General features: G+C 46.8%; 1 protein-coding gene across 1 annotated transcript in view; it reads right to left on the bottom strand.

The window, feature by feature from the left end:
• CATSPERD (cation channel sperm associated auxiliary subunit delta) overlaps positions 1-12007 on the bottom strand; it is a 43773-nt gene that overhangs the window by 27721 nt on the left and 4045 nt on the right. Inside the window, exons 4-7 of the mRNA XM_042928131.1 lie at positions 8673-8745; positions 7821-7935; positions 4202-4269; positions 3247-3360 (exon numbers count right to left, since the gene is read on the bottom strand). Of these exons, the coding sequence (XP_042784065.1) occupies positions 3247-3360; positions 4202-4269; positions 7821-7935; positions 8673-8745 (370 nt within the window). The remainder of the gene's footprint in view (positions 1-3246; positions 3361-4201; positions 4270-7820; positions 7936-8672; positions 8746-12007) is intronic.

Genomic DNA, 12007 nt, shown 5'->3' with positions numbered 1-12007 from the left:
TCCAGACATCTCCGGGTAAGAGAGAGAAGGACTATTATTTTATTTAAGCCTCTTAAGTTATTAATGGGAATTTTCTAATATAGACAGTGCCATGAACTGAATTGTGTTCCCCCACCAAATTCGTATGTTAAAGTCATAACCCCCTGTCTTAGTCCATTTTGGCTGCTAATGGACATTTTGGCTGCTTAGTGCATTTTGGCCAAAATGCCACGCAGTAGCTTATAAACAACAGAAGTTTATTGCTCACAGTTGTGAAGGCTGCAAATCTGAGGTCAAGGTGCCAGCATGGGTCACGTGAAGGCCCTTCTGGGTTACAGTCTTCTTGCTGTGTCCTCACATGGCAGAAGGAGGCTAGCAAGCTCTCTGTGGCTCCTCTTTTATAAGGGCACTAATCCCAGTCATGGGGACTCCACCCTCATGATCTAAATGCTCCCAAAGGCCCACCTCCTAATACCATCACATAAGGCACTAGAACGGCAGGACATGCATTTTGGGGGGAGGGACACAAACATTCAAACCAGCAACCCCGATGGGATAGTCCTTGGAGGTGGGGCCTCGGGTAGGTAATTAGGTTCAGATGAGGTCATAAGAGTGGAGCCCTGATGATGGGGTTAGCTTCCTCGTAAGAAGAGACACTAGAGTGTTCTCTCTTCTCTGTGTGAAGGTGGCCATCAGGAAGAGAGCCCTCGCCAAGGGCTGAATCTGCCAGTGTCTTGATCTTGGACTTTGCAGCCTCTGGAACTATGAGAAATAAATGTCTGTTGCTTGAGTCACCCAGTCTGTGGGGTCTGTTGTGGTGGCCCAAGCTGACCAAAGCAGGCAGTCAATCCATCCCAACTGGCAGGAGTTGCCCATCAGCTCCCCACCAGACACGCCAACTCCTTCCCTGCTGGCGGAACCCCAAGGGGATGAATCACGATTGCTTGGAATCTCAGCCCTTCGGCACAAAAATAACAATAACCACACATGCACGCATGCGCACACACACAGCAGGAAGACTACTGTATTAATAATTGGTGTTTGAGTGAAGGGGACATCGCGGAGAAGAGTAAACATCACCTAGAACTTGACCTTCTCCCCTGGGGAGGGGAGGAGTGCATTTTTGGTTGTACTTAGGATAGTTGTATTGTGTTGGGCAGAATGACGACCTTGTCAGTGTCTTTATTTGGAGATGAAGTACGGAGATGTGTATGGATGCCAAGCTGACCAGGGGTGGACTTGTGTTGGTTCGTTGTATGTGTCAGCTGGATGGAGCTAAGGAATGCCCAGGGAGCCGGTAAAACATTATCTCTGGGTGTGTCTGTGAGGGTGATTCTGGAAGAGATTAGCATTCAATTCAATAGACCCAACAAAGAAGGCCACTCTCACCAGTCTGGGTGGGCATCACCCAATCTGTCGGGGGCCTACATGGAATAAAGAGGAGGAGGAAGGGTGAATTTTTCTCTCTTCTTGAGCTGGGATGTCCATCTTCTCCTGCCCTTGGACACCAGAGCTTTTGGTTCTTGGGCCTTCAGACGCTGGGAATTGCTGTTCTCTGGTTCTCGGGCCTTTGTCTTCAGACTGAACAGCGCAACCAGACTTCCTGGTTCTCCAGCTCACAGATGGCAGGCTGTGGGGGCTTCTCTGCCCGCATAACCGTGTGAGCCAATTCCTGTTATCAGTCTGTCTGTCTGTCTATCTATCTCTCTATCATCTATCATCTACCTATTATCTATCACTTTATCTATCATCTATTATCTATTATCTATCATCTGTCTATATTATCTGTCATCTATCTATTATCTATCATCTATATATTATCTATCACCCAACTATTATCTATCATCTGTTTATTATCTATTCTCTATCATCATCTATCTATCTGTCTATATCTAGCTATCTATCATCTATGTATCTATCATCTATCTATATCTATCTATGTATCTATCTATCATCTATTACCTATCATCTATGTATCTATCATCTATCACCTATTATCTGTCATCTATCTATATTATCTATCATCCAACTATTATCTATCATCTGTCTATTATCTATCTATCTCTAGCTATCTATTATCTATCTATCTATCTATCTATCTATCTATCTATCTATCTATCTATCATCTATCTATCATCTACTACCTATCTACCTTTCGGTGTTTCTAGTGATGACAGTTTTCAACGAATCACACATGTTAACCCTGAGTCCTTCTAGGCCTACTTTCGGATGAAAGTATGTAGTTCAGTTAGGTTCTAGGCTCCCTTGGGCCTCCTGGGTAGGGCAGAGAAATAGAGTTTGGGACACAGAGTTTGTGAGCAGAGTAGACTCTTTCTTCCTTCCTTTGCACATACTTCCCGAGTGTTTGGGGGGTGAGGCCATTCTCTGCATCAGAACAAAATCTCCTCATCCCCTGGGCTACCCCAGCAGCCTGTCCACTCCAGCTGTTGGGATCCCAGCTCTGCCCTGCACTCCTCTGGGCCCTCACCCCTCTATCGGTTTCCTGGGGCTGACATGTGCTTGATGGCTTAAAACCACGGAAATTTACCGTCACCTTTGTGGAAGCTAGAAGTCTGGTGTTGGCAGAGCCGGCTCCTGCCTAGGCTGAGGAAGAAGCCACGCCACACCTCTCTTCCAGCTCCTGGTGGTGGCCAGTAATCCTCGGCATCCCTTGGCTTGTAGCCGCACCCCTGCAGGGTCTCCCTGCGTCTTCACACGGCCCTCTTCTCTGTGCGGGTCTCCCCGTGTCCTCTCCTTTTCTTACAAGGCACCAGTCCCTTTGGATTTAAGACCCACCCTGGTCCAGTGTGACCACATCTTAACTAACTAAATCTGCAAAGACCCTGTTTCCAAGTAAGGTTACACTCTGAGGTCTCTGGGGTTCTGGATGAACCTAATTTGGGGAGGGTGGGGCATATATTCGACCCAGGACAGTTCTCTCGTCTGTATAATTGGAATGATGATGGTACCTGATGGTACGGATCTTTGGATGGGCCTGGGGTTAAGGGCCATAATTACTGTGCAGCCTTTACTGTGGCTTTACCACAGTGTCCTATGACCTAACACCTTTTGTATCCTTTCCTAACTCCCTAGTCTCCCTAGCCAGCTCCTTGGACCTTGAATTTCCCCTACCCTCCCAGCCAGCTGGACTCTTTAAAGAGAGAAAAGCCCTTGGCCACCCAGCGACTGCTGATTACCCCCACCATGCAGGAGGTAAATATCTATTTGTTGATTTTGCTGTTCACGTTCCTACCAAATTGAACATACCTGTCTTTCGTAGGCAAACTTCTGAAATGTGTATCCCCGGGTGTTTGAGAAATACACATTGGTCTGAGATATCTGATCTCCATGCAAATAAGCAAACACGGAATTACTTATATCCTGGAAGAACAGACACATAGAAGTCTCTTTACTTTTTTTCCTAAAGTTTTTAAATGTTTGTTTATTTTGAGAAAGAGAGAGAGAGAGAGAGAGAGCAAGCAGGGGAGGGGCAGAGAGAGGGAGAGAATCCCAAGCAGGCTGAGTGCTGTCAGCACAGAGCCCCACATGGGGCTCAGACTTACAAACCCTGAGGTCATGAACTAAGCCGAAATCGAGTCAGACGCTTAACTGACTGAGCCCCCCAGGTGCCCCCTCGGGGGCCCCCCAAGTTTTAGTTTTATACTGTAGTTACATAAGATGGAACCATTGGAAGAACCATTGGTAAAGGGGGCATGGGACTTCTTGTAGGGTCTGTAATTATTTCAAAATATCAAGTTTAAAAAAGGAAGAAACTTATTTAAAAAAAAAGAGAGAGAGAGAGTAGGGGGCACCTGGGTGGCTCAGTCTGTTGAGCATCCGACTCTTGATTTCGGCTCAGGTCGTGATCTTGTGGTTCATGAGATCAAGCCCCACATTGGGCTCTCCTCACAGCTGGGATCCAGGTTGGGATTCTTTGCTGCTCTCTCTCTCTCTCTCTGCCCTGCTCCCACTTGTGCACATACTTTCCCTCTCAAAATAAATAAATAAACATTAAAAAAAAAAAAAAAAAAAGGAACAAAGGTGGATATATTCCTGCCAGCCAGGGGATCCCTCTCCTGAACCGTGGAGAAGAGACATTGCCCAAGCCCATCCTGGGACTTGATGTGCCAGCTCTCATGGCTTACTCTGTCCTTATTTTCATTCTTAATTATCTATGTTCAAAGCACTGTAAAAATGGACAGGCTACACACTGTATACTCACCACACAAAAGGGATGTCCGCTGTAACAACAATTATCACCAGAAATATGTGAAACAGGGTGTTCTATACCTAAAAGGGAAAGAGCATTAAAAAAAAAAAAAACAAAAACAAAAAACATGAGTTTGTGGGGCGTCTGGCTGGCTGTTGTAAGAGCATGCGACTCTTGGTCTTGGGTTGTGGGTTCGAGCCCCATGTTGGGCATGGAGACTACTTAGAAGAAAATATAAATCATAAAAAACACGAGTTCCCTAATTTCCAGGGAAAAGGGTAGAGCGGGGTTTCTCAGCCTTGACCCTACTGACATTTGGGGCCAGATCGTTCTCGGTTGTGGGCAGTATCTCCAGACAATGGCAAGCGTCACCTGAGGGACACAGCCGTCAGAGCTGAGAACCACTGGCTTTGCAGGAACTCTTAGGACCCTGCCAAAATGGCAGGAAAGGCTCCTTTCTCTTGGCGAGGCATTCATTGATTCTATTTCAGTTATTTTAAATGTTTATTTTTGAGAGGGAGACAGAGAGAGACAGAGTACAAGCTGGGGAGGGGCAGAGAGAGGGAGACACAGAATCCGAAGCAGGCTCCGGGCTCTGAGCTGTCAGCACAGAGCCCAACGACGCGTGGCTCGAACTCATGAACCGTGAGATCCTGACTTGAGCAGAAGCCGGACGCTTAACCGACTGAGCCACCCAGGCGCCCCTTGTGGATTCTATGTTAAAAGCAGAAGCTTCAGCTCCTAGGAAAATATACACGTGGCCGACAAGACATGAAAAGCTGCCCTCGACATCCCTGATCATTAGGGAAGTGCAAAGCAAGACCACAGTGAGATAGCCCACACACGCATCAGGATGGTTATTATCGGAGACACAGCACACGAGCGTTGGCGAGGGTGGGGAGTGACTGGAACCCTTGTGCACCATTGGTGAGAATGTAAGCTGGTGCCCGGGGCATGGAAAACAGGGTGACGGTGCCTCAAAAAATTGAAAATAGGGCTCTGGAAATCCCACTTTTGGGTCTATGCCCAAAGGAACTGAAGGCAGAGACACAAAGAGATATTTGCACACGCGCCCCCGTGCTTCATGGCAGGATTATTCACAATAACTGAAACATGGAGAAAGCAACCCAAGGGTCCAGCGGCAGATGAATGGGCGAACAGAAACGTCACGTATACACGCAGCGGAATATTAACTGGCCTTAAAAAGGCAGGACATTCTGGGGCACCAGGGTGGTTCAGTCCATTAAGCATCTGACTTCAGCTCAGGTCACGATCTCACAGTTTGTGAGTTTAAGCCCCGCACTGGGCTCTGTGCTGACTGTGCAGAGCCTGCTTGGGATTCTCTCTGCCCCTCCCACACTCATGCCTTCTTTCTCTCTCTCAAAATAAATAAATAAACTTAAAAAAAAAAGAGATAGAACATTCTGGCACCTATTATAATATGGATGAGCCTTGGGGACATGATGCTCAGTAGAATAAGCCAGACACGAAAGGACAAATCCTGTATGAGCTCACTTATATGATCCCAGGGGAGTCTCGTCCACAGAGACAGAAGGTATGTGGTGGGAGCCAGGGTGGGGAGTTAGCCCTTTGGATGCTATTAAAGAAAGTTAGGAAGAAAAGGGGAAGGACGGAGAGCAGACTGACTTATGTTACGAGGAACCCTTATGGTTCCTTCGATAAATTAAAACATGGAGTTTCCACATGGCCCGGCACCTGCTCTCCTCAGTTATATTACCCCAGGGAACTGAAAACCTACATCCACACACAAACTCACGCACAAAGGTGCATAGTAGCACTATTCACGAATACCCAAAAGAACGAACCCAACCGAACGTCCACCGGCTGATGAACGGATAAACAAAAGTGGTTCATCCACACGGGGGAACATTATTCAGCCTTTAAAAGGAGAGAGGCAGTGACACCGGCCAAAATGGGGAGGAACCTCGAACACACGACGCTGGGGGAAGGAACCAGATACAAAAAAGCCACAAGGGGTGTGAGTCCATGTGTGTGAAACGTCCAGCACAGGCTCATCCACAGACAGGAAGGGGGACCGTGACTGCCAGGGGCTGGGGCTGGGACTGGGGCTGGGGGGGAGGTGCCGGCTAATGGGGGAGTGTCTCTTCTTGGGGTGACGGAATGTTCTGGAACTAGACAGAGGTGATGATTGTGCAACATTGCGAATGTTCTAAATGCCAGAGTACTTTGTACACTTTAAGATGGTTGGAAATGGCCAGTTTTTATGTGAATTTTATGCTTCCCTCCCCCGCACCACCTCCCACCAAAGGAGAAAGAGGCATGAAGCTAAGATTGAAAAGAACTGAACCGAAGGTCAAAGGTCGGCAAGAGGACAGGGCTGCAGAGCTAGAGGGAGCCAGCCTGGGAGAGTTGGGAGGGAGGAAGCGGAGAGGGCCAGGAGGCAGTTTGGCTGCGGGCAGTGAGTGCTGTAAAGAGCGGATGGGCTCATGTTCTGGAGGCAGCTCTGTATTTGGTTTGGATGTGAAAATCGATGAGACGGCCCCAAGGCTGGTCACAGCAGTTTCTGTGGCCTGGAACTACAGTCGGGTTCGCAGCCCCACTCGGGGATACGTATGTTCTCTACCAGCCCGCAGTCCACACTGCGCCTGCGCACGGCCCCCACGTATCCGGGATCCGTGTATTTGGTCGCCTTGTTCTTGGAGGTCACCCTGGAACGCGCTCGAGAAAAGTCAGACAGAGGCCAAGCCAAGGTGTGGCTCTTCTGCTGTGCTTCTCGGTCCCTCTCAGGGCTGCAGGCCCCTCGCCGGCCAGGGCTCAGCAGACACCTGGCAGGTACCACACTGGCTGGGCCAGGTTCCGTCTCGTGGGGCCCACAATCTTTTGCCAAAACTAACACGAGGGAAGCAAAAGATGAACGAGTTGCCAGATGGTGATCTACCAGCCCGGTGGCTCTGGACTGGGTGATATCTGGGGACATTTGGGGTGTCGGGATGCATCGGTGGAGGGGCGCTCCTGACATGGGGTGGGTGGGGCCAGGGATGCCCTACACCCCACAGTGCCCAGGGTGCCAGCCCCCCCCCCCCGAGAATGACCTGGCCCTAAATGTCAGCAGCAGTAGGGTTGAGAAACCTTGATGGACCTCTTTCTTTCTCATCTCAATGGGTACCCAACCATCCTTCTTTTCCAAAGAATAGTATCTTCCTTGTCTTCATTCTCGACCTCGCCGCCTTGCATGCTACGTGATGGTTCTCTTCTTTCTCTCTCTTCATATGGCTTACCTTCTCTCCTGTTCTCTGTCCCTAACATGCAGTAGGTGGGACTGAATATTCCCATCACCCAGGCTTGTCACCAAGTGCGTACAAGCCATTCTCGGCCCTCCTCGATCCTTCCTGACATCCACTCCCACGCAGTTCCCGTTGATGTCCCTCATTGACTCCAATCAGTCAGAGCGGGATTTTGTGGCTCGTAACCACGATCCTGGACAGAAACACCAGGTTCCCACCGTGTAACCAATTTTCATTTGAATTTTAAAGAACAAGGTGATGTCCAGGGGCTGACATCCAAGGAGCAGCACTGTTTGTATTTCCAAAATCAACAACCTGTTCTCGGATGATCGCCAACAAAATTTTTTTAAAAACCACACATATACCTATAGATGCGTTCCAGAAATTGGCCTCGTAATCATAAACATAGACTTTTTGATTCACTACTAACAGCAACACCGAGCCAGCGATATGTGCCGATGTTACTTCCGGTACGCCGACCTAAAAATAACGACACATAGGAGATCCGTGAGTGCATCTTTTGAGAGGATTCGGGAAGTAAGACGTCTAGATGCACATTTAAGAGACATGCATGCTATAGCAAGAGCTGTGTGGTCCCTAGGTGCTGGGAACGGTATATCCTGGGGTCGGAGCCAAAACTGGGCGGTTGGAGTTGGTGTTTGGTGCCCTCGGATACCTGAATTCTCTCTAATCCCCTTCTTCCTTACCAAAACCTTCTCTGAGGGTAAAGCCTAAAGAGTAAGTAACAAACGATGAGCATAAATGATAAACATGTCGCTTATAAGAGAAATATTGGCATTCTAATTGATGGCAAAACCTTCTTCGGCTAGGGGCCAGTGGTAGAATTTCTCAGGGTAGTTACTGAGAGGGTAAAAGTTTTTCTGTTTTGGTTTAGGACAATTAAGGGAGGGCCCAAGATTACTGTATGTAATCTATCCTTAACTCACACACTTCCAATTCTCTTCAGAATTGTCTCTCTTTTTTTTTTTTTTTTTTTCAGGAAAAAGAATAGAGTAGAATAGAACTAGAATAGAATCAATCCTTCCTCTGGCTTAGAAATTGCTCTTAATGTCTTTCAAGAGGTACATTGTAATATAAGCCCCCAGGCTTACAAAAACAGACTAGTGTGATATTTCCAAACTGTATCTCCCCCCTCTCCCCCCCCCCCAAGAGTTACTATGTTGGGAATCTTTCAGATGGTTAAGTAAAATAACTACCTTTATTGATGTAGGGAGGGAAAGTGGAAGGAGACTACTTTTGAAATTATCTCTTGTGAAAAAAATTTGTCTTCTGAAATAGACAATAAAAGAGTTAAATTAGGACAATTTCATACAAGAAAAGAGACAAAGATAGGCACTCTAAAAATGTTCTGTTGAAACAAAATACCCCCCCCTTTTTTTTAACAAGGAACCATTGAAGTTCTATCTATCTATCCATCTATCTGTTTTTGCATGAGTAAACTTCTATAGACTGGATATTTGCATTCTTGAAATAACATTATTTTAAAAGTGTGACCATGTCAAATATAAAATTATATAAATGACATCTTTTATATATATGACACTTGCCTTACCCAGGATGAACTTCAGTTTTGCCATTTATATGACTCTAATCCCACTGAAGTAAAAGGTTTCAGACTAGGAATGTGTGTGTATGAAAGAAACAATGTGTTCCCTCAGGCAGGAAAACTTTTAAGAAGTGAAAATTCATCAGGGTGCCTCGGTGGCTCAGTCGGTTAAGCATCAGACTCTTGACTTTGGTTTAGGTCATGATCTCACGGTTTGTGGGTTTGAGCCCCGCATTGAGGTCTACGCTGACAGTGCAAAGCCTGTTTGGAATTCTCTCTCTCTCCCTCTATCTGTGCTCCTCCTCTGCACTCTCTCTCTCTCTCAAAATAAATAAATAAACTAAAAAAGAAAGAAAGAAACAAGTGAAAGGCCATCCATGAACATGGTATGTTGCTTCCTTATCCAGAGCTCTTTCTCCTGTCCCCTCCAGGAGAGTTTTATGGTTTTAGACAGAAAGGAATTGCTGAGTTGATTCTTATGTGTTTTAAAGTTTTTGTTGTCACTGGGAATGATGTTTTTCATAACTGCTTTTTTTGAGTGTTCATGGCTAGTTTACGAGAGAGGTGTTGATTTTTTTTTTTAATGTTTATTTTTTGAGATAAAGAGAATGTGAGTGAGTGCACAGGCTCACATGTGAACAGGGGAGGGGAAGAGAGAGAGGGAGAGAGAAATCCCAAGCAGGCTTGGTGTTGACAGAAGAGAGCCTGACATGGGGCTTGAAACCCACAAACCGTGAAATCACGACCTGAGCTGAAACCAAGAGTCAGATGCTCAACCGATGGAGCCACGCAGGTGCCCTGAGAGGTGTTGATGTTTTTAATATCTGTGTTGTATTTGGCCATCCTGCTGTACTCAGTGCTGCTGGTTAGTTCTTTGGATTTGGCAAAATGCTGTCTCTTTCTAATGTGTTTTGTATTTCACGTTTTTCTCTTGTCATAGTGCATTGGCTGGGACCTCCAATACATAGCTGAATGAGAGTGATAGGATTCTCTGTTATTTTTACCTTTATATTGTTTCTTTTACAGGGTGAGATACTTTCAGCAAGTATCCAGCTGACATCAAAACCAATAAAACACTGGGGGAGAAAAGAACATCATGGATTGTTGGGTAGAGCCACCCCCAAGACTCTTTCTCCTCTGAGCCACCAGATTCCATGTCCCGTCATTCTCCCCCTGTCTCCCTCCAGTGCTGCCTCCCAGGTCTCTCTCTGGACCACAGCCTCAGCCCCTCACTTGTGTCCTTCTGCTGTCTCCCCTCTCTGCTTCCTGTTCTCCACCCACAGGTCTCAGGAAGCATGTGCTCTAGGAACATCAACAAGTTATAATTTTAGGTTAACTGGCAAGAAACGGGATCGTCGTGTCTGAGAACATGTGCTGACCATTTTGACAGATTCTGCCAAATTGTCCCCCACAGGAGGGGGACCCACTTTGGCCTCATCCACGTTTGCCCTCATCCTCACCAGCACGATAGGCAAAACGTGACATTCCATAATTTTATTAAACATTAGAATGTCTCATGGGGCACCTGGGTGGCTCAGTCGGTTGAGCATCTGACTTCGGCTTGGGTCATGATCTCGCGGCTTGTGGGTTCGAGCCCCGTGTCGGGCTCTGTGCTGACAGCTCAGATTCTGTGTCTCCCTCTCTCTCTGCCCCTCCCCGGCTCATGCTCTGTCTCTCTGTCTCTCGAAAGTAAGTAAACATTAAAAAAAAAAAAATTTGAATTTCACATCAGTTCACGTCACAAAATATGATTCTACTTTTGATTTTTTTTCCAATCATATAAAAATGTAAAGACGATTCTTATCTTGCCAGCCCGGCAAAATCAGATGGCAGGCTGAATGTGCCTGGGAGGCCACAGTTTGTGACTCCTGCTCTAAAGCAGACATGATGATGGAAAGCTGTCCGACACGGTTGCCACCAGCTACACTGAGTGCTTGAAATGTGGTTAGTTTGTGGCTTTTTCACTGTATTTAGTTTTAATTAATTAAATTTTTTGTTTAATTTTTTTAATGGCAGTACAATACACACAATATAAAATCTGTATTTCAAACTTATTTTAATGGTGATAAAATATACATAAAATAGACCATTATCATCATTTCTTTAGGGTGCAGTTTGGTGGCACTGAGCACAGTCACACTGTCGTGCAGCTGCCCCCGCCATCCGTCTCCAGAACTTTCCATCTCCCCAGACTGAGACTCTGTCCCCATGAAGCACTGATTCCCTGCCCCTGCCCCACCCCTGGCTCTCACCATCCACTCTCTGTCTCTGCAGACGGGACTGCTCTAGGGACCCCTTGCGAGTGGGGTCACGCAGGATGTGTCTTTCTGTGTCTGGCTTCTGTCACTGTGCACAGTGACCCCAGGGTCCATCCACATGGTGGCAGGATGTCCTTCCCTTTTTTATTTTTATTTTTTATTTGAGAGCGAGTGAGAGAGTGCGCATGAGCCAGAGAAAGGGCCGGAGGGAGAGAGAGAGAATCCTAAACAGGCTCCACGCTCAGTGTGGAACCCGATGCAGGGGACTGAATCCACAACCCAGGGATCATGACCTGAGCTGAAGTCGAGAGTCGGGGGCTCAACCCACTGAGCCACCTGGGTGCCCCAGAATGTCCTTCCTTTTTATTTTTATTTTTATTTTATTTTTTATTTATTTTTTATTTTTAAACATTTTTTTTTTATTTATTTTTGGGACAGAGAGAGACAGAGCATGAACGGGGGAGGGGCAGAGAGAGAGGGAGACACAGAATGGGAAACAGGCTCCAGGCTCTGAGCCATCAGCCCAGAGCCTGACGCGGGGCTCGAACTCACAGACCGCGAGATCGTGACCTGGCTGAAGTCGGAAGCTTAACCGACTGCGCCACCCAGGCGCCCCTGTCCTTCCTTTTTAAAGCTGAATAACGTTCCAGTGTGTGGGTGCCTCACCCTGTGTTTATCCATTCAGCTGCTGATGGAAACTTTAGATAGCCACGAGGGGCAGATCAAC

Source organism: Panthera leo, chromosome A2 (genome assembly GCF_018350215.1).
Source record: "Panthera leo isolate Ple1 chromosome A2, P.leo_Ple1_pat1.1, whole genome shotgun sequence".
NCBI lineage: Eukaryota > Metazoa > Chordata > Mammalia > Carnivora > Felidae > Panthera > Panthera leo.
The sequence above is the reverse complement of the archived record's forward strand: the minus strand, read 5'-3'. Positions and strand labels throughout refer to the sequence as shown.